General features: G+C 36.1%; 2 protein-coding genes across 3 annotated transcripts; one reads left to right on the top strand and one right to left on the bottom strand.

The window, feature by feature from the left end:
• Nucleotides 1-1,269: 1,269 nt before the first annotated feature.
• LOC306857283 (pleckstrin homology domain-containing family A member 3-like) lies at nucleotides 1,270-5,917 on the bottom strand. The gene is made up of 8 exons (XM_079397149.1): nucleotides 5,574-5,917; nucleotides 5,162-5,278; nucleotides 4,900-5,055; nucleotides 3,496-3,632; nucleotides 3,200-3,370; nucleotides 2,526-2,569; nucleotides 2,314-2,423; nucleotides 1,270-2,114 (listed from the first exon to the last, which is right to left on the bottom strand). The coding sequence occupies exons 1-8, from the start codon at nucleotides 5,611-5,613 to the stop codon at nucleotides 1,993-1,995; spliced, it is 897 nt and encodes a 298-aa protein (XP_079253275.1). The 5' UTR covers nucleotides 5,614-5,917; the 3' UTR covers nucleotides 1,270-1,992.
• Nucleotides 5,918-6,432: 515 nt separating this feature from the next.
• Nucleotides 6,433-22,520, top strand: LOC306857282 (X-linked retinitis pigmentosa GTPase regulator-like). 2 transcript variants are annotated; one of them, XM_079397147.1, is made up of 17 exons: nucleotides 6,433-6,521; nucleotides 7,101-7,226; nucleotides 7,315-7,407; nucleotides 11,603-11,665; nucleotides 12,738-12,896; nucleotides 13,028-13,177; nucleotides 14,002-14,160; nucleotides 14,240-14,395; nucleotides 14,524-14,648; nucleotides 15,359-15,550; nucleotides 15,686-15,818; nucleotides 16,088-16,185; nucleotides 16,837-16,896; nucleotides 20,919-21,113; nucleotides 21,245-21,293; nucleotides 21,627-21,724; nucleotides 21,819-22,520. In XM_079397147.1, exons 1-17 carry the CDS (start codon nucleotides 6,491-6,493, stop codon nucleotides 21,996-21,998), a joined length of 2,067 nt encoding a protein of 688 aa, XP_079253273.1. In that variant the 5' UTR covers nucleotides 6,433-6,490; the 3' UTR covers nucleotides 21,999-22,520. The 2 variants fall into 2 exon arrangements, with proteins under 2 accessions (XP_079253273.1, XP_079253274.1); XM_079397148.1 differs by having other exon boundaries at nucleotides 6,439-6,521; nucleotides 14,005-14,160.
• The last annotated feature ends 65 nt before the right edge of the window (nucleotides 22,521-22,585 follow it).

The following is a 22,585-nucleotide window of genomic DNA, read 5'->3' as shown; positions in this document are numbered from 1 at the left end:
TAACAGCTTTGTTTGGCCTTTTATGCTCACCAAGGCTGCATTTATTTGATCAAAAATACAGTAGTATTGTGTCTTCTATTTTAAAGTATTTTGAAATGTAATTTATTTCTGTGATTTGAGCAGCTATTACACCAGTCTTAGCGTCACAAAATCTTTGAGAAATCATACTAATATGATGATTTGGTGCTCAAGAAACATTTTATATTAGTATCAATCTTAACATCAGTTGTACTGCCTAATATTTAGTCACATATGATTTTGTTGAAACTATCATTTGCACAGAAGTAAGTCCTGAAGACACAGACGGTGGGCAGAAAGGGGAAGAGAAAAAGGAGGAAGAAGTTGACAACCAGAAAAATCACACAACATTACCATCTCTCTGTCCAGGCAAAATCTCCCCTGATCATTTAATTCAGTTCGATGTAACGCCAGCGTACGAAAGCCCCACTGATTTCAAAGATCTACACAATGGTCTTCATTCAGACAGCATGAGTACCAAGTTCTGCTCGATACTTTAGCCCAACATCACCGAATTAAACCCAATGTTAAGAAGATTGAATTTCAAGCTTGCCATTCAAAGGGCCAGTAACACAAATCAACAGCCGTAATCTAAAACTCACAGTACCACGTGCTCTGTGCAGCGTATAATGACTGTTTTTCCCAGCTCTCCAAGAAACAGTGGGGGATTTCTACTTTGTGGACACAAATTTGTCATCTGGGAAAGGAAAGTCTCTACATCGATTCCCAGTGCTCCTCGGGCGGCCCGGCCTCATTTGCACCTGCTGGTTGCCCGCTGGTGATGGCCAGCAGTAGAACCACCCCCGAAGAAAGCTAATCTCCCTCTAGAGAAATTAATCACTTATTATGAACTGTTTTCATGTGGAAATCAGATGGCAAACACAGATGACCAGAGGTAGATAAACATATGTTTGCTATATAACGATCAAATTTTGTCTGTTAGGTAACATGGGAACTAATTATTCACTGTGACCAACAACAACACACAATCTGTTTTTCTCTCAAATAAAAATGAGAATACTATTAATGCTCCCTTTACCTCTACCACATGATTACAGTGGATATCTAATTAAAAAAAAGTGTAACTAATACTTACGAAAACTACTAGATCACATTTCAGTGAAGAAACAACTTTCAGGAGTAAAAGTTAGTTACATATGAAAATAATTATGTAAATGTGTTTTGCATCATAAATTCGTAAACAACACTGATTTCCAAGTGAGTAAAAAAAAAAGTCAAGTCATCATGGACTGCATGAAAGTTTTTCATTTGTATTATTAATTCTCTCTTTGCCTCTGTGTTCGATAAAACATGATTACAGAGATTAAACATTTTAAAAACACCCTCATACTTATGAAACCCACTTAGATTTTTGGAGATAAAATAAATAATTATCTTGCTACAGCTGTTTAATATTTTTTTTTTTTAAACATTACAATAATTAAAGGATCAAATTCCTCCATGCGAAGATTTAAGGCAAAAACAATTTTGGGGGGAAAATTCTAGAGACATACAAAAATAAATAAATGTATTCTGCAGCATAAACTAATGAATAACATTGCATGCCGAGTGAATAAAAAAACCAAACTGTCAATGTCAGCACGTATGCACAACCCCTTGGCACAGCAACGTTCCCATTTAACAAAGGCAACTGCACAACACGTTAGAAATCCAGTACAAACATCTTCAACTCTTCACTGAAGGGATACAGCAATAATCATTTATGACAAAAAATGAAAAACATCTTAGCATCAAGGCAAACAAATATCTTAAAATACCAGGAAGAGTATAAACATTCAAATCAGACTACCGTTTTCTTCATAATCTGTTTTTATAAAGTGCCACCGAATTCTTCTTCATCAGGAAATACAACAATACTTTGTAAAATCTACTGTATATAACGCTGCAATCTTTGACTGCATAGCAGTACTAGTTTTCCTTATATTCCCCATCTCATAAGCCGTCTCACGTGGTTCAGAGGGAAAGGTCAGATTCCGGAGTGTCAGTTTCCGACAAGAACTTTGTGCTCGTTCCAACCTCTTCTGGGATACTTGGAGTTGAGTCACCGTTAATGTTGGCTCTGTGGAACATCAGGCCTGTGAAAAATAAGAGGCACAGGGATAACTTTTTTTATGCTGGACTCCATTAACAGTATTAGTTGCTTCAAGATTCAGTGACTGCACCAGCAACAACGTCTGGTGCAAACTAAAGGCTTAGGTGACTCAGGAATTGAATTTGTTCTGTGTGTGGGCACAGTGTCAGATACTAATGTGTGTGTGTGTCTGTGAGACTTACGGTCCGTCTCCTCGGCCCCTCTGTCGCTGTGAGCTTCTGTATCGGAGCATGTCCGCGTCCGCCTCTGGGAGGACTTCTGCAACGCCATGTTCTCTTTTGGCAAGCTCGACCTTGAAGGAAAACAGCACCTGTATTTATAGGCACTCAGAAAATAACAGCATAAGCTGTCTGGACCAAAAACAAGAAGTCTGTGTTGTGTAAACATTTTGTACCTTTCATAATTGTAGGTGCCAGGATGGCTGATTGAGCGCTTCATCTAAACAATAAGCAAAATAAAAATAAATAAAAAAGAGAGAAAGAAAATTTTATGGTGAAGTACCAAAATTACTAAAACTAAAATGAAAACTGAAAATATAAAACTAAAAGCTTATTCAAAATATTGATAAATACTATAATATTATTAAATATATATATATATATAACATATCACACATTTTACTAGCAAGTAAGTGAGCAAAGAATAATGTCCAAGTCATATTTCTCCTCAAAATCATAAAATAAAGAAAGAAATACAAAGAAAATAGGGATATTTTCCTCCAGTTCTCATTACTGTGATGTAAAAAAATATTCTCATTACAATAATGTGAACAATATTTGAGATAATCACAATATGGGGTGAAAATGTACTTAATCATTTGATTTATTAATTTAATTGTCATGAAAATAATGCACAATCTAAAGAGTCAAAAACAAGCTACATATCCTTCATGTTAAATTTTATTTATTTTTTCTTTCTTTTCCATTGATTTTGGGGTCAAACATGACTTGTGCATGTCTGTAAAATTCACCCTAATAACTTGCCATAAAAAATGCCATACAAACTAATAGAAATAGGAACTACTAATAAAAATAGAAAATTGTATGTGATTTATGCTTGTGTCTTTACCCGAGACATTTGGACGGGAGAGGGGGACACAGGGGACATTATGGTATCAGACGGACTGGATTGCAACATATCAGTCTTAAACTTGGAATTAGTAATTTTCATACATTCTTCCAGTGTTTTGATGAAGGTTTCACAGGTGGCACTCAGTAATGACGACGCCTCGTTCCTCGTCTGGGAAAAACAGCAGAAAATACGATGATTCGGTTTAAAAGAGTTGATGATAATCTTTTTATATCACACCCACCCAACTGCAATAATTGCAATGATTACTGTGGTTTGAATGAAAAACAGCTAACCTCAGTGCTGGCCACCGTCAACTCTCCTTCCTGTTCCACTGACTCCTGAATAGTGTGCACTTGCTGCATTAGTAAGTCACAGTACAAGCGCAGCTCTGACATCTTGGTTTTAAGGGATTCTGTGGTTTCTGTTAACTCTGCAAAAACCCGTTAGGAGAGGAAATGCAACTGTTAATGGGCCTTGATATTGCTTAGCAGTCAAGATTACTGATGCACAATAGGGAATAGTTCACCCAAAAATTAAAATTCCATCATTAATGACTTACGGGCTTGGAATGACATATGTTCAAATTAAGATATTTTTGATGAAATTCGAGAGCTTTCTGAGCCTGCATAGACAGCAACACAACTACCACGTTCAAGGCCCAGAAAGGTAGTAAGGACATCAATAGTCACTGGTTCAATCTTAATTTTATGAAGATACTTTTTGTGCACAATGAAAACAAAAATAACGACTTTATTCAAGAATTTCTTCTCCATGTCAGAATTCAACATGCATTCATGACAGTACCACAACACATACGTGTGCATTCCTTTATGTTCCTCTAGTTCTATGTTAGAATGCTGGCATGTCAAAGACTGATACGGAAGACAAGAATTGTTGAATTAAGTCTTTATTTTTGTTTTCTTTGCACACAAAATTTCTGTAGCTTCATAACATTACGGTTGATCCTCTGATGTCACATGGACTATTTTAAAGATGACTTTACTACCTTTCTGGGCCTTGAATGTGTCAGTTGCATTGCTGTCTATGGAGGTGTTAGAAAGCTCTCGGATTTCACCAAAAAATAAGTAAATAATTGTGATCCGAAGATGAACGAAGGTCTTACGTGTTTGAAATTACATGAGGGTGAGAACATAATAACAGAAGTCTCATTTTTGGGTGAACTATCCCTTTAAATCTATTTTTTTCATTTTACATTTTGATTAAATTATGATTTTTATTTTTTATTTTTACTTGTGTACATAAATACAAGATAATGCTTGAGACATTGTATAAATATATAGATATAATTTTTCTATTTTAATAATAATACTAAATAAAAATTTGTATTTTGTTAGAAATTATTATTGTTAACAATAATAATAATATTGTTATTATTTAAACCTTGTTCTATTAATTACTATAATTAAAATGATAAAATACAATAATTGTTGTTATTATTAAGGAATAAATAACATTCTAAATAAAACTTTTTTTTAAATAAGTTTATAAAAATTACAACTAATAATTATAACTAATATTAGTTTATGAACATCTGTGTAGATCAAAAACAATTATGATCAGTATTTTAATGTGTAACCAAATAGTTTAAAGTCTGTTGAATCTTGCTGAAATGTGTGCTATGGCAAGAAGGCTAAAGAGCATAATAAAAAAAGTAAAAAAAATAAATAAAAGCCCACCCCTCTCTTTTTTGGTTCTAGTGTCAATGAGCCCAGCTTTGGAGCTTCCCAGAGCCACCAGCCACTTCTGCCTCTCCGCTGCATTCACTGCCTTCACGTAAAAATGCTGCTCTCCTGGTATGATCAGCTCCAGGCGAGTGTTATCAGTTGGGTGAACTGGAGCAAAACACGAGGGAGTCAAAAATTACACAATAACCAGTTTAATTTGTCATATGGATGGAAGGAAGATTTTGCAGATGAGATATACGATCTCAAATCTCACCTTTAATTTCACATACTGACATCTTAATACTGCCTTTGCTACCTTTGCACACATCATCTTGTGAATCATAGTATGATATAATGCCATTGTCCAGCACAAACCACCTGGGCTGCCATCCTGTCATAAAACAAAGTATTATCAGATGACAAAACGCATCCAAAAAGCAACTTCTACACTTTCTGAACCTAAAGTATGTAACATCACATGACACGACGGGAAGTTTGACATAGGACATAATGAGCTATAATACTCTCACTCAATAAGGACGTTCGGATAGCATAAATTATTTTAGAAAAGAAACAATACAACAGTTTCACACATCAGCAGCTCTCATGAGACAGATCTTGTGCTACTTGCAGGGCTGTCTGACTGCAGCTCAAGTGTCTGTCTATATGTCCTTATTCACTCTTACCTGTCATATAGTTTGTCCATTTGTAAAGCACGCCTTCCATTATTCTCCAAGCAGAAACCCCAATGAAAAACACTTTACAGCAGCTTGCACCAGGCAGCTGCTTGTTTGCCCCTTTTACAGGCTAAGAAGCATGCTAGCATGCTCCAGGCTAACTCAAAGATCCCCAGCTACTCATGATTATGTCAAAAGAACGGGCGGATCGTAGGGACAATGAAAAATAAACATTCGCTTTCACGGTCATTTCTGTGGAGACTGCGCGCCGCTCATGCTGGGAGTTTCTGCTAAAGGAAGACGGCGCAAGATTAGCGATGAGATCACTGTTTACAGACTGAACCGGAAGAGGCGTTTATTTAGAGATTCTACGCTGTCTAGCCACTCCACTCTAATATGGAAACGACGGTGAAAGCTATTCGAAGGCACTACATACATAATTACAGAAGTCAAATGTTTTTGCAAATTATGGTGTTTTGTAAAATTAGAGTTACTTTATCTTTTTGAATGACTACGTATTATTATTATTATTATTACTACCGCAGGCCGGTTCCCATAATGTCAAAAAATGTCAGGTTTTACTATCCCTGTGGGGACATTTGGTCCCCACAATTTAGCATAAACAAGCACACCCACACACACACACACACACACATTTAAAAAGACAATTTAAGACATACAGCCTATAATATATCTAATGTTTATCAAAGGTATACATACAATATTTAGTATATTTACTCTACGAATAAACTTGAACAGGAAGCAATTAAATATCGCCTAAAGTTTATCGAATTCAAGTAACCAGTTCAAGAAGCGAGTAACACGTGACAGCTCAACGCGGAAGAACATGTAAAGCGGACATTCTGTCATATTAGAAACTTCTTGGTCATAGAGCCCAGCGTAAATAAGCTGATTAGTCGGGGGAGATGGCCGGAGAAACAGAAGATGAGATCCCTGGTAAAATATTATGTGCTGCATTAGTGTAAACTGTTTTGTTATTTTCAGTTGCGACACGTGTGTTTCTTTAACTCTATTGGCAGTTTATGATTAGCCTGCAGGCTATATAACGGTGCTAAGTTTCATAGTGGAAGAGAATGATGTACTATGTAAACATGCCTTAACTGCTTTTATGCACTGCTAATACTATATTTATCAGGGTTTATAAAAGTAAATGGCTGCTTGTTTTGTATTTTATTCACTGAACACTATGTCCCGCTCTTTCATTGACGCCTGTGGCTACCTGTCGCCAAGGCAACCACGCCACGTGGTCACGCCTCTCTCTCTCTCTGTTCTATGAAGTAAACAATTCATTTTAACAATATCAATATCTGTATATATATATATATATATATATATATATATATATACAAATAACCAGAAACTTCCACTAAAATCATTACATATAACGTTAATTACAACGCAATATGGCGAAATACTGTATAAAAACGAACACATCTTGTTTTTGTTAACAACATAAAGATAAACCACCAAGATGGCGACATTAAATCTGTCTGCATTGTTCTGTTTTTGTTTTAGAATCCGGAGCCGTCTTCACGTTTGGAAAGAGTAAATTCGCAGATAATGCCCCCAGTAAATTCTGGTTAAAAAATGATGTACCTTTGAGAATTGTCTGTGGAGATGAGCACACAGCACTGGTGACAGGTATGATTTATGATTTTAGTGGTGGATATTGGTAAGTACAGTCTTATTCCATCATTTTGTGCATTCATTCTGTCGCTATTGTGTTTAGAAAATGGGAAGCTGTTTATGTTTGGCAGCAATAACTGGGGACAGCTGGGCCTCGGAACAAAAACCACTGTGAATAAACCCACTTGTGTAAAAGGTAGGACAGGCTGTCAGTCAAAGAGAGAGCAGTACTGACTAGGGCTGCACGATTAATCGGGAAAAAATCGCGATCTCGATTCATACATAAATGCGATTTCATTTCTAAATGACGGCGATTCACTTCCGTGTATTTCCCTGCATTCAGATCACACTGCATTCATGTGTTATTGGTCACACTCACACAGTAACAAAACATTATTAATTCACCAATCAATCATAAATCTCGATCACTTTTCTCCTCTCCCTCGTTGGCCACGTTCCGCTGTCACTCACGTGACGTGTAACAAGGCGGCAGGCCTAAACGGAGTCTATAGGCGAGTTCGCAGAATGATCACTGCTTCAACGGGGCGTCAGCATCAACGCTTGACGGAGGGCTTGTTGCTGACCAGAGCCTCTGAGAAACTGAGTTGCGACACGCTTTGATCTCGCCGCCGCGCGGTCACGTGGTTCATGGAGCTCTCAATAGTTCCAAACAGCTCCGCGCTGTCCATAGGTTTGAATGGGATTAATCGGGTCAGACAACAACAAAGTAACAACGTTTGTCTGTGGAGTTTAATGGAAATAATATTAATGGGTTTTCTGGTTTAACTATGGAGGAGTAAAAACATAGTACAATGCAACACACAGGATAAGGCGGTTACATTTCTTTGTTTGCAAAGTATAAATAGTGTAAACTGCTTAATAAAGATTGGAGACTTGAGGCATGACTTTGTGTGTTTTTGTTTTACACTTATTCCTGTGGATGTGCAGACTAATGATGAAATAAATTATGCTTATTTAAAGAGTATAAGAAATCTAATTAGTATGTAAAATGTGTTATTGTATTAATATATATTTCTTCATCTATGGTCATCTATTATTCACATTTTAATACAGTTATGATAACTAGTTTAGTTATTGTAGCTAGTGTATCTATAATAATATAATAAAAATCTAATAGTCTCACTAGCTATTATCTAACGATAAACATTATTAAACCTGACGACATGAAAATACCACTATTAATTACTATTCAAGAATAGGTCAGCTAAGGCGTTAAAATATTTTAAAAAGCAGTTATTTAATAAATTTACCAGTGAAAATGCTCCAAAGATACTGAAATAAATGGGGTTAATTCAACTTCCTTCAGGGAGAGAAAGATTACAGAAAGATGTAAAACAACTAGCATCTGGTTATGATCGCTATTAAGGTGTTTCTCACGTTATCTAACTGCAAATATAGCATATACTGCCTATTATCTAAAAATAAACATTAACTATAAAACGTTTCATAAAATACAACTACTGGTCAGATTTCCGAGAGATAAACTAATGCGTTAAAATGTCAAAAAAATGCTGTAATTTCCTCAACTTTCTGGCGACTGTGCTTGAGAAGCACGGAAATGAATGGGCTTCAATGCTGAAACTATCGGTTGTTTGGAACTATTGGCTGCTCCATGACACGCTTTACTTCCGCATTCCTAAGTTCCTATGGAAGCCTATGGGAGTGTCGCAACTCTGTTTATCAACCGCTCTGGTGCTGACCATGGTGCTGACACGCCGTCATAGTGATAACAGCCAATCACATACTTTTCTGGTGCTGCATGAATGGGATTGGCTAGCGTCTGCGCTAGGGTATTTGCATAAGACGATCTGATTGGCTGACGCCTGCGTTGGCGCTTGAAAAGTTGAAAAGTTTTCAACTTCTGCCGCGTGCAATGCCAGTGAAGCGACGCGAGGGACCCACAATTCAGTTTGGCAACGCTTGACGTCACTCCATTCAAAGTAAACGAGAGGCGTTGACGCCGACACCCCGTGTGAATATTTTTATTTATTATTGTTAAATGTTGTTAATGTTCTCTTATGTTCAACAACTTAAAGCTTTAAATTTATTCACTTTAAGGGGTCTAAAATAAAGAAAAGAGACAAGTTTTTTTACTCCAGCACTTTATTATACTGAATGTCCTGTGGGTTTTTTTTGGGGGTTGTACTTGAGTGCAATACATTTTGGTTGAAAAAATGAGAATCGTGTAAGAGAATCGTGATCTCAATTCCCATGGAGAAAAATCGTGATTCACATTTTAGCAAGAATCGTGCAGCCCTAGTACTGAGTGTTTTCTGCCATCCACATCTGATTAATCACTTGCACAGACACATTTCCCATGCTGTCACACACATTTAGCTGTTTGGGTATGATATTTGTCAGGTAATAAAGATGAGTGATTTTGAATTATTCAGCAATAATAAATTGTTTGATACACAAAATTACATGTTGCTAAGTAGCTGTAACAAAATGAGATCTTTTCAAGACAAAGCCATCGATTGTCTTAATTCCAATCTGGAGTGGTCCATAATCTGCATTAATCTGGAAAGCAGAGAGAAGTACAATTTTTCAGTATTTTAGCAAAATTGTTCAAATTAAATACATAAATAAATAAACAAACAAACAAACAAAGATATATATATATATGTGTGTATGTGTGTATGTATGTACACACGTGGGCAGAATTGTTGGGGTCCTTGGTAAATATGATCAAAGAAGGCTGTGAAAATAAATGTGCATTGTTAATCCTATTGATCTTTTATTTAAATCTCAAAAATCTAAGCTTTCATTGGAGAAAAATTATTTAAAATGGGGGGAAATATCATTATGAAATATGTTTTTTCTCAAATACATGTTGGACACAATTACTGGTATCCCTAGAAATTCTTATGAGTAAAATATATCTGAAATATATTCCTGTTCATATTCACAATTTTGAGCACACCAGTGTGATTATGAACATGAAATTTTCAGCCATGGCTTCCTGTTTCACAGAAATATAAATAGGATGGAAAACAAAGGCCAAATTCCCTTAATCATTCATCACAATGAGAAAAACCAATGAATATATTTCTGATGTGCAGCAAAAGATAACTGAGCTTCAGAAATTAGAAAGTGGCTTTAAACAAATTCCCATTTCCACCATCAGGGCAATAATTAAGAATTTCCAATCAACAGAAAATGTTATGAATCTGCCTGGAAGAGGACGTGTGTCTATATCGCCCTAATGCACGGTGAGGAGAAGAGTTTGAGTGGTCAAAGACTATTCAAGGATCACAGCTGGAGATTTGCAGAAAATAGTTGAGTCTCAGGGTCAGAAAACCTTAAAAAAATGTTCAAACAGCCCCTACATCACCACATTTTGTTTGGGAGGGCTTCAAGAAATATACAAGAAAAAAAATAATGCTTTCACCAAAAAACTATCTCCAGCATATTCAGTTATCAGACACGACTGGAACTTCAAATGGGACTGGCTTCTATGGTCAGATGAACCAAAAAAACTTTTTTAGCAGCAAACACTCAAGATGGGTTTGGTGAACACAGGGATTAAAAGTACCCCATGTGTACAATGAAATATATTGCTGTGTTTTTAATGTTGTGGACTTATATTTCTGCTGGAGGTCCTGGACATCTTGTTTAGACACATGGCATCATGGATTCTATCAAATACCAACAGATAAAAAATCAAAAAGTGACTGACTCTGTTAGAAATCTTATAATGGGCCAGGTTTAGATCTTCCAACCGTACAATAATCCAAACACAAACCTGAAAAACAACACAAAAATGGGTCACTGGGCACAAAACCAAGCTTCTGCTTTGGCCATTGAGTGAGGTGAACTGAAGAGAACAAGCACCAACATGGAGCTGTGAATCTGAAGGATCTGGAGTGATTCTGGATGAAGGAATGGTCTCTGATCTCTTGTCAGGTGTTCTCTAACCTCATCAGGCATTATAGGAAAAAACTCCTGTACTATTTTGGTAAATGGAGGTTTCAAAAAGTATTGAATAAAAGGGCCGTTAATTGTGGCCAATGTGTATTAGAGAAAAACATTTATTTCAAAATTATATTTCCCCCATTTCAAATTCTTTTTCTCCAGTGAAAGGTTCGATTTTTGTGAATTTTTAAATAATTGATTAAAGGGATTAACAATGCAGATTAATTCTCACAGCCTTCTTTGATCATATTTACCAAGGGTACCAACAATTATGACCATGTGTGTGTGTTTGTGTTTGTGTGTGTATACAATAAATATATATACGTATATATATATATATATACATACACACACACACAATATATATATATATATACATATATTACTTTTTTTGCAAGAATAAATTGCATTCAACATTTTTCTGACATGCTCAGACTGTATTTGTTTTCTTAAAGCCCTAAAATCAGAGCGAGTGAAGCTTGCAGCCTGTGGAAGAACTCACACACTTGTTTATACATGTAAGTTTTCTGCAAACATGACAGAATAGTTGCTTTTGAGTCTAGTACGTCAGTGTCTTTTTCTCTTTCATCTTAATTATGTACATATTTTCTCATTTATTTACTCATTTATTTTTCCATTAGTCGAGCCAGAAGTTGACACGTAAGAAGTAAACAGAGCAGTGTTTTAAAAGAGCCACAGGGCAACATAGGGAACTCTCTGGGAATTAATGAGACGGTTTTAAGAAAATGGGTTTTAATATAGAAACAAAAATTACACATTACTTTTAAAAAGAAAAAAATAGTATGTTTAGGATTATTTTTTAAAATAGTTTTAAATCTATATTACCATTTTAAAGTCTGGATGTTTTTATTTATTATTATAATATATTATTGATATATTATTATAATATAAACTACTATTTTAATATATTTTAAAATGTAATTTATTCTTGTGATGGCATGTTGAATTTTCAGCAGCCCAAGTGTCACATGATCCTTCAGAAATCATTCGAATATATTGATTTGGTGCTAAAGAAACAATTAATATTATTATCAGTGTTGAAAACATGTATCTCCCCTTTTTTTTGGTTTTGTAGAAACAGTGATACATTTTTTACAGATTATTTGATTAATAGAAGTTTAAAACAACATCATTTATTTGCAATAGAAATCGTTTTTTATAACATTATAAATATTTGTCACTTTTGATCAATTTAATGCATCCTTGCTGAATAAAATTATTAATTTCAAATTCAAATTTTATTTGTCACATACATATACATACATAGTATGACATGTAGTGAAATGTATTGTACGACTGTCCAACAAATTGTCCCAACAAAATTAAGAAAACCTCAAGTTTACAAAAATACAAATAGAAAATAAGTACAGTAAACATATATGGAAATAAAATAGAATAAAATAAAAATAGATACGAGATAAAAATAGAATATGAGAATAAAAATAGAATATGATTATATGATCAAAAAAAAAAATTCTGACACCAAATTGTTCTTTTTTTAAAGTGCTAAATACTTGCACATTTATTGATTTATCCTTACCTAAAATAGTTGTTTTCTTTACTGTGCAGCCCGTGGTAACCTGTATGCTTCTGGAGGGAATAATGAAGGGCAGCTCGGTCTTGGTGACTGTGATGACAGAACTTCCTTCCACCTGGTGGACTTCTTCAGCAAACATGGACCAGTCAAAATGCTCGCTGCTGGTTCCAATACATCTGCTGCCCTGACGCGTAAGAGTTCTGTTCCATCTGCCTTACAGCAACAGAGCCTATTGCCAAAAACATGTGGGGGTAATATGACATGCATAAGATGCAGCAGCAAATATTAACAGTAATGTAACAATATCTCGGTGTCATCTCAGAGGATGGCAGGCTCTATATGTGGGGCGATAACTCAGAGGGCCAGATTGGATTGGGGAAGGAGAGTAATGCACTGACTCCTCGGGAGGTTTCTGTGGGGAAACGAGTGTCCTGGGTGTCCTGTGGATATTATCATTCTGCCTTTGTTACTGGTACGTATCCCACTGCTACCTCATTATACTTAACATTCACAAGTTGTATTTAGCCGTGAATATTTTATTATATTTAAATTAGTGGTTTCAATTGATCAAAAAAATGAAATAATCACATTTTTCTGTGATTAATCACATATTAATATATTTATATTGTCATAATTTCGCACTGAATCTCTAAATAATGGAGAAACAACATAAATGGCATCTTTTTACTAAGTATCAATGATACCAATGCTGTTGATGATGTCTAAAGGCATTTTTTTCCTCAATTTTAGCCATTAATTTTAGCCATTTAACATTACAGTATAATTTAAAGCCTATTTTTATTTTTAATAGGCTTTGAAAAATACATTGCGGTAAATATTTGTAAATATTTTTAACAAAAAAAAAATCACACAATTAACATCTTAATTTTGGCGGGCTCAATTTAAATATAATAAAATATTTTTAAATAAGTAAGTAAATACAAATTCTAAAATAATAATATAAAAATTTTAATTTAATAAATTTGACTCTAATATGTTATCTCTTATTTTAGTGAATTATAATATACAATACTCGTTACAATAATAATATTAAATAAAATAGTGTTAATTTATAATAAAGCATAATATTAAAAAGTTTATTAAATTAATATATTTAATACAAATTTAACGACATAATATTGAATTATTCTTTTATGAGTAATATTTGATATACTTCTTAAATGTAGCCGGGTGATTTAAGAACTGTATTTAATTGTGTTTCGTTGTAATACCTGCATAACATTTTAAATCTCCACTTTTTGGACTATTCATTATGACCTTCCTACTTCCTTGCAGTAGATGGGGCCTTGTTCACATTTGGAGAAAAGGACAGTGGGAAGCTGGGCTTGTCCACAGAGAAGCTGGCCAATCATAAAGTGCCTCAACAGGTGACCGGCATCTCTGATAAGGTGCTACAGGTATCCTGTGGAGGAGGACACACAGTAGCACTTACAGGTAGGAGAACATATTTTGCTTTGTTGTCTTGTCTTTCTTTTTTGCGAAGACTGAATGTTATGCACATCTGGTAACGCAGAGCACGAGGTGTATTCGTTTGGCCTGGGTCAGTTTGGACAGCTCGGTCACGGCACTTTCATATTTGAGTCACGTTTACCCAGAGTGGTTGAACATTTCAGAAGGGGCAGAGTTAAACGTGTGGAGTGTGGAGAGAACCATACAGCGCTGATTACTGGTAAAACATGCACAGAAAACCACCTGATAACATTCTTTATGTACTGTAATACATTTGATATGATTTAATTTTCTCTAAAACATATGCCAGTTCTGTTTGTTTATAAAAATCTGACATGCTGGTTGCAGACAGCGGCCTTTTGTACACCTTTGGTGATGGTCGACATGGAAAGCTGGGGCTTGGAGAAGAGAACTTCACCAACCAGTTCAAACCAACCCTGTGTCCAAGATTCCTAGACTATTATGTACATTCTGTACGTATCACTGCCTATCTACCTTTTATAATACAATATACATTTTATTTCTATCAGATGGGTGAACTATCCCTTTAATTCTTTTATTGAATTTATCATTCATTTCTCAGAAAGACTGAAAAAAATATTCAAAAGTTTTTTAAATTATTATTATTATTTTAATTAATACTTTTATTCAGCAAGGACACATTCATGTCATCAAAAATGTTACAAAGTAACGATTTCTGTTTTTAAATGAATGCTGTTCTTTTGAACTTTCTGTACTTCAAAAAAAAATCAAAAATACTGCATTTCCAGTACAACTATTTTTAACGCCGATAATAATAAAAAATGTTATGTCAGCATCAAATCAGCATATTTGATTGATTTTGATTTTGAAGGATCATATGACACTGAGGACTGGAGTAAAAATGCGGAAAATTCAGCTTTGCCATCACAGGAATAAATTACATTTTAATATATTTTAAAATATTACATTGATATTTTAATTTGTTATAATATTTCACAATATTACAGTTTGTACTCTGATCAAATAAATGCAGCCTTGGTGAGCATAAGAGACCTTTTTCAAAAACATATTAAAAAATCTTACTGTCCCCAAACTTTTGAACGCTAATGTAAATGTGTTTTGTTGTGACATACAGATCAATATAAGCCACACAACTCCTATTTTGATTTCACGGCATCTGTAAACTGTGTATGTTTTTCAGGTTACTTGTGGTGGGTGTCACATGCTTGTGTTGGCAAAGCCCAGGCCTGAAGGGTCGGAGGAATTGATCCTGGAGGAGGATGACGTCACAGAAGACTACTTTGAGAAATCCTATACTGAATTACTGGGGGACACACAAAGTCAGACCACCCTACACAGGAGTCTCTCGGCTCGGGTCAGACGCAGAGAACGGGTGGGTAGATCCTGATGGATCAAAATGAGTGCAACTGATTATAAATTGGACTAGGGGCAGTGTATTTTAAGATGAATAATAATCACATAAATGAGATAAATATGGAATCTAAGGTGAGTTGCTTTTCCTCTGCAGGAGTGTTCACCAGATCAGTTTGGACAGATGTTTCAAACACTTCCAGCCCTGGGTGGATCTTTATCTGTTCCCAGCCAGATCCATCAAGCTCATAGTAAACAACCGGGAAAGGTCCCTCACAACAGTCTCAAAAGTAACAAAAAACAAAACAAACAAAAAAAAACTGTATTAAATGGGCATATCTGTGGTTTCATTTATTAAGAATGTGTAATTTTGTTAATTTACACTATTGTTTAAAAGTTTGGGGTTGGTATGATTTCTTTTTTTATTTAGCACACATTCAGCACACATCTGGACACATACAATTTCTAAAGTCACAGTAAAAACTATTTTACTAAATTTTGGAATGGTAATGTACATTATTGAGTCTTATTCAGGTTTTATGTCTTCTCTCTCAACAAGTTTCCGGAAAGAGAGAAAAGTCTCTCGATGACAGAAGCAGTGTGGAGGATAGTGAGAGTGTAAAAGACCTTGGAGAAACCACTGACTTATTAAACCTGGTAGGAGAAGCATACTATTACTTATTAAAGAAGCATGCATGCTTATACAATATATATAGAAAAATAAGTAGAATTGGACCTTTATTGATTTGGTTTATTGTAATTTTTCATGAGAAATTGCTGCTGGTTTTAAACATAAGGTAAAAAAGTGTGGCACAGTAACTGTTTACAACCGATCGGACAGGTCACAGGAAAACACAATACTAAATGCAAACAGAACTAACTGTATAATGATGAATAATTAGGAGAGAAAAATAAATAGCCTTTCAAACGGAAAAAGTAAATGGCACAGACTACATTAAATACAGGCTTAATTTAATAGTTTGCTAAGGACGTAATTTGGACAATTTTAAAGGCGATTTTCTCAAAAAAATGTTGCACCCTCAGATTCCAGATTTTCAAATAGTTGTATCTCAGCCAAATATTGTCCAATCCTAACAAACCATTCATCAATGGAAAGCTCATTTATTCAGCTTTTTCAGTTTTGAAAAATTGACACTTAAGACTGGTTTTGTGGTCTTAATTTAATAGTTTGGGGTTGCCATTTTATGCAAGATCTATGCAAGAGTTATGTAGAAAAACCTGCTGAGAACCATTAATATAAAAGACATAAAGCTTCCAAGTCTAATGTGAAAGTTTCTTTGATTTCAGACTCATGTAATGAAGATGGACCCTAGCCATAAGACTCTAGCATTGTCTCCTATGGAGAAGGTAAGAGCTCACCTGGCTGTTCAAGAAATTTGCCATTTAGATGGTCAAACAGAGGTCGAGGAGCAAAAAAATAAGAAGTTTATTCTTCAAAGGGCTGCACTCTTTTAGACCTCTGCTTATGTTTTCTCTCTTTTTGTTTCATTGACTTATTCTTCTCATTTACTTTGCAGCTTTAAAGCTCATTCTGCTCTCGTTCAGCCTGCTCTGCATGTTCATTAATTTCTCTAACACTTTCCCTCTTTTTATCCTCTGCTTCCTGGGATAGAAGAATGTTAAGCTTGTGAAAGAGCACGGTAAGGAGAAGGGGAAGCCAAGAGGTGACCCCGCCCTTTATAGAAAGAGGGCAGAGCTTTTAGCTCGCAAAGCTCTTCCGACTGAGTTACTTAAAAGTTCAAGTGGTAGCTCAGTAGTCGGAGACAGTCTTGGGTCAGGGACCCCCCACAAGAGCCCTAAGAGACATGGTCAAGATAAGGAAAATGTACTTATAGCTTTGGAGGACAGAAAGCCTGCACATCACCAAACTGAAGGAAGTAACACAAGAATGGGGACAGACATAAGCAGAACTGGATCCAAATCTTTTCAGCCCAAACACAAACAGCTGATGAAGTCACGGGATAGAGTTACAGGAAAAGACGTTGGAAATAAAGTACAGATACTTGAGGAACATTCAAAGGTAGAGGCTGAAAGTGAGAAGGTTGTTCACAAGTCAAAAGAAAGTATAAAAACAAACCAAGAAGGTAAAACAAAACCCAAGGGTCGTCCATTGGAAGTCAGTAGTCGGTCTCAAAAGGTTATGGGGGAAGTAAAAACGAAACCCATAATAGTTGTTGAACAATATCTTGAACAGACCACACATAAGGACCAAGACCCAACAGGTAAGAAGATCTCAAAAGAGATTTTACCAAAAGCTCAGAAGATGAAAGGTGAAATGAACACTGCTAAGACAGAAACCAAAGGTTTTGTCCCACAGAGCAAAAAGTTAGATTCAAAAAGTAAAAAGACAGTGCAAGAGCTTTCCACTACTTCACAACAGTCCTCTTGCCAAGAAGAAATTTCTACAAAGAAGACTAAAAAATCAAAAGCGGAACAAAGCCAATTGCTAGCAGAGGGCAAAAAAAGGGGCTCTACCATTATCTCAGAAGCTGCCTTCAAATCTGAATCCGAGTCAGAGCAAATGAAGGAAAATCCTCTCACCAAGGTGACATCTTTTCTCCAAGATGTGGGAATGGGAGGTTCTGCTCGTTTACTTGGAGATACAGCAGTCAGTCAGTTCCTTTCCCAGTCTACACCCCAAAAAATGCCAAAACCTCTTTCAAAACAGAGAACTCTGTCTGACGTTTCGTCCCTGAGTGAGTCTTTTGAGGTTTCAGGACAAGAGGAGACAAGAGAGGCCAAGAAGACGGCCGTCACCATCAATGTTAAGGCAGAACCAGAAACTTCAGACAGGGACTTGGAAAGAACCAGCACCGAGTCCAAAACCGAGGCTCATTCTGAGGTGGGAACATATAGAAGAATTGAGGAGGAGGGAGGAGAGGAATCGGAAGAGGAAGAAAGCGAGGGATCGGTGAACAGAAGAGATGAGAGTGAGGAAGTAGATGACAGAGAAGAAGAAAGCAAGGGATTGCTGAACAAAAACGAAGAGAGCGAAGAAGTGGATGACAGAGAAGAGGAAAGTGAGAACAAGACCCTAGCAAATGATGATGATGATACCACGATCAAAGCTTCTAGTGAGGATGAGGAAAGTGAGGAAGAGGAGGAGAATAGTAAAAGTGAGGCAACTGAGGATGTTGAGAGTGAAGCTGAGGAAGAGCAGAGTCGTGGAATAGAAGATGAGGAAGAGGAAACGAGTGAGATAAGTAGAAACCGTGAAGAAGAAAGTGGAGAAGATGAGGCTGAAAGCAAAACAAGTCAAGAGGAAGAAGAGGAGGAGAGTGGAGAAGATGAGGGTGAAAGCAAAACAAGTCAAGAGGAAGAAGAGGAGGAGAGTGGAGAAGATGAGGGTGAAAGCAAAACAAGTCAAGAGGAAGAAGAGGAGGAGAGTGGAGAAGATGAGGGTGAAAGCAAAACAAGTCAAGAGGAAGAAGAGGAGGAGAGTGGAGAAGAATCGGAGGGAAAAACAGAGAGCAGAAGTGACAGGTCAGAGGAAGAGTCAGATGAAGATGATGAGGATGAGGAGTCAGAGGAGAAAGATAGTGAGAATGAGGAAATGGAAGGTGACAGTCAGGCAGAGGAGGATGAAGATGGTGAAAAAACTAGTGAAGAAGAGGAGGAAGATTCAGAAAAGCGGGAGAGTGAGACTGAAGATGATGAAGATGAAGGGGAGAGTGAAAACGAAGCAGAGGAGGAAAGTGAGGAAGATGAAAAGGAGGATGAGGAAAATGAGGAAGATAAAGAGGAGGATGAGGAAAGTGAGGAGAATGAGGAAGATAAAGAGGAGGATGAGGAGAATGAGGAGGGTGAAAGTGACAAAGATGAAGCAATGAGTGAGAGTGATGAAGAGGAGAATGAAAATGAAGAGGAAGAAGAACAGGAGAGTAAAGAGAAAGAAGAAGAAAGTAATGATGAGGAAGAACATGAAGAAGAGGAAGCAGAGGAGGAAGAGTCTGAAGGAAGAGAGGAGAAAGAAGAGGCAGAGGATGAGGAGGGAGAAGAGGAGAACAAACAAGAAGAAGAGCAAGAGAAAAGTGATGAAGAGGAAAAGGAGAAGGTCAAGAGAAAACGCGACAAAGCGGCTGAATCCACCAAACCAAAGTCAAGTGTGAAAACATCAAAACAGCAGTCAAAAACCAAACGGGGCCGAGCGCAAAACGATCAGTCAGATGATGAGTCCCATGAGTCTAAGCAGTTTTGGGATGATGTTCTACCTCAATACCTCAAGCTAAAATAATTCAGCAGCCTCAACCCCTATTTTTATTTCTCTGAGTTAATGAGCTTGCTGTTTCATGTTTGCCTTTTGTGTTCTTTCTTGGTTTTTGCTATTGTCATGTTTTTTGTTGTTTTTCCCCCCACCATTATTATTCTTGCAATTTCGCCCATGACAATCTTACTAAACGTATTGCTTCACATTTTTCATTTAATTAGATTTATTTTGCAAACTGTTTACACTATGCCCAGGCAATAGTGAAGGACTCATGATGTGCCTTAGGATTTATCTAATGGACAGCCATGTTCTTTTACTAACAAATGTGCTCGATTTGTCAGTAACCTTGAAACACCCCACTTTAAATTCTTAAAAATACAAAATTATAGACCAATCTTCTGCCTTTATGTCAGATGCCTAACCATATTAAAATGGCAGCTTGTAATCTGTATGACTGGAAGAAAATAATTGGAAAAAACTGAGCTCAAGGATTAGTCATTAGGTAGGTAGCATTTAGTTAGAATTTTGCACTTGTGCTTGTTCTGTGAACTTTATTTGTTACGTATAATAACCAATTAAAGTTTTCGTTTACTTCAACTATTTGCATTCATTTTTAAATTAATACCTATGTGCTATTTTATATATCTTTATAAAGACAAAATTCTGTATGGATTAAATGAAGAAAAATACACATTACATGACTGTTTATTGAAAGCTATCATGCAGTACCTGAGAATTTCAGAATATAACATATTTACAAAGCAAATTTTAATTTGAATTGTAAATATGCAAATATAGAAAGCCATTTGAGATATCGCCAACTTGCAAAGCCCTTGCAATCAGGCAGAGTACTGAAAATCCTTCATCGGACAGGTGAGGCTGCCCTCTTTATGTACTATGTCTGTAGAGGTGCCCCTCCTAAATAGATCCCTAGTTCATGTGCCTACTCACTGTACTTGTGTGTGTGCTTATACATGTAGTTTGTTAGCTAGTTTTAATTTTACAAATACCAATCAACTCACATGAACCCTCTCCTGCCACTCTAGTGCCTTAAACCCTCTTTTTGCATTTCACAGTCATCTGTTTAGTCACTGATTGTGTCGTTTTTTTTTTTTGTTTGTTTGTTTTTCATTTTTTGCATGGCCACCATCCATTTCTCCAGCTCTGGACTGATGAGATGAATGGAAAGGTAGAGGGAGAAGATGAGGAGGAAGAATATTTAGATGAAGAAGAGGATGATGACGAAGAAGAGGAGGATGAAGAAGATGAGGAAGAGCATCTAGAGGAAGAAGAAGAGGGTGAAAAGTGTGATGAGAAGAGAAAAGAGGAGCAAAGCATTACAGAGCCAGACATACAGGTTCCCTGAAACCCTTCATTCATCCCATTTCGACTAATTATGCATGAACATAATGATTTAGCGTCACATCAGTAAACAACTGCAGCATTGCTTCGATTCGTTTGTGTGATGTTATTTTCTTACTCCTACAGAAAAAGCAGATAATAAAAGACGCATCTGTCCTCGATGGACCAAAAAAAGGTTAGTGTTTTTTACTTTTTAGCATCCTTTTTTCATTTTCACTATTCCTATACAGAAAACCAAAATGAGTTTTAGTTTTGAGGTCATCTACTGTATATAGGGAAGCTTATTTGACATTTGAGAGTTGACATCTCACAATTGTGACCTTTCTGAGAAAACAGTTAGAAAACAGTTGAGGATTGCTAGTTTATAATTCACAATTGCAAGAAAAATTGTGAGATAAAAACATGCAATAACCTTTTTATATTACATTCTATATATCTTCTAAGAGCATAATAGCAATGCAAATTGCTTATATAAACAGCTTTTTCTGTCTTTCTCTTTTTTTTGAAGATTCTGATCCTGCTACTCTTATAAAAGAGGAAACACAGTCAGAGAGGAATGGTGCTACAGAAGACAAGCCAAAGACTCTTTCTAGCTCCAGAAACAGGGTATTTAACCACTCAAACATTTGAATCTTTATAATATACCCATAATCGTGCGTAACGTCCATTGTTTGGCTTCTTTCCTACCTGGCTTTTTCAGCTTTCTCTTTTCAAGAGAGCTTCCACCAAAGGCAATCAGGCAGAGATCACCACATCAGCCAAGCCAGCAACTCACGGTCCCCCTCAAATCCCAGAGACTCGAGAGCCAGAGAGTTCTAGCAGTGAAGCACAGACCACAGCATCCAGTCGATCACATTCAGCCACTTGCAATCTGCTTTGACACCTTGTTTGAAACCATCTTCTGACTTGAAAAAGGGATCAGAATTAGTACAATCAGCAGTTCAACAAAGCGTCATCCTGTTGGTGTTGGTGGTGTTACTGTGTACTGTGCCTTGTGCTGCAAAGCAGACCTCAGAAAATAACTAGCTTTAACAGAAAACTGAGTTTGGGAGATTGATTTAAGTATAGCTGTGAGCCATAATGGTTTTGTTTTGGTAATACATTGTATAATGTTTTTCCCTTTATATGTTTGCAGTGTCTGATTTATATAACTTAGCAAATACATTCTCATTGGGAGTAAATTTACCAATATGTGCAGTATATCTAGAAATACAATTATGTATGTATTTATATATATATTTGAATTTGTTGAAAGAGTCAAAGCACCTGTGCACTTTATATATTATAAAAATCTTGTATTGTTCAAGGTAACGTAATACATTTTTGTCAATGGCATTTTTGTAAGAATCATCTCACAACCTTTGAATTCGACTTGATACAAGTAAACAACTCAAAACTGTCATTTTCTTTACTTTTTTATTATAGATAGATAGATAGATAGATGGATGGAGAGATAGATAGATGGAT

The sequence above is a fragment of the Barbus barbus genome (assembly GCF_936440315.1).
Source record: "Barbus barbus genome assembly, chromosome: 37".
NCBI classification, from domain to species: domain Eukaryota; kingdom Metazoa; phylum Chordata; class Actinopteri; order Cypriniformes; family Cyprinidae; genus Barbus; species Barbus barbus.
Note: the sequence above shows the minus strand (reverse complement) of the source record. Positions and strands in the feature narration are given on the sequence as shown.

Bases quoted from the DNA above. Each gene is read 5' to 3' on its own strand.
- LOC306857282 (XM_079397147.1), top strand. From the start codon at position 6,491: ATGGCCGGAGAAACAGAAGATGAGATCCCTG. The intron at 7,408-11,602 runs GTAGGACAGGCT...GTTTTCTTAAAG, and splicing joins TAAACCCACTTGTGTAAAAG to CCCTAAAATCAGAGCGAGTG. The intron at 21,294-21,626 runs GTTAGTGTTTTT...TTTTTTTTGAAG, and splicing joins CCTCGATGGACCAAAAAAAG to ATTCTGATCCTGCTACTCTT.
- LOC306857283 (XM_079397149.1), bottom strand. From the start codon at position 5,613: ATGGAAGGCGTGCTTTACAAATGGACAAACTATATGACAG. The intron at 5,279-5,573 runs GTAAGAGTGAAT...GTTTTATGACAG, and splicing joins ATGGACAAACTATATGACAG to GATGGCAGCCCAGGTGGTTT. The intron at 5,056-5,161 runs GTGAGATTTGAG...GTTTTGCTCCAG, and splicing joins GTCAGTATGTGAAATTAAAG to TTCACCCAACTGATAACACT.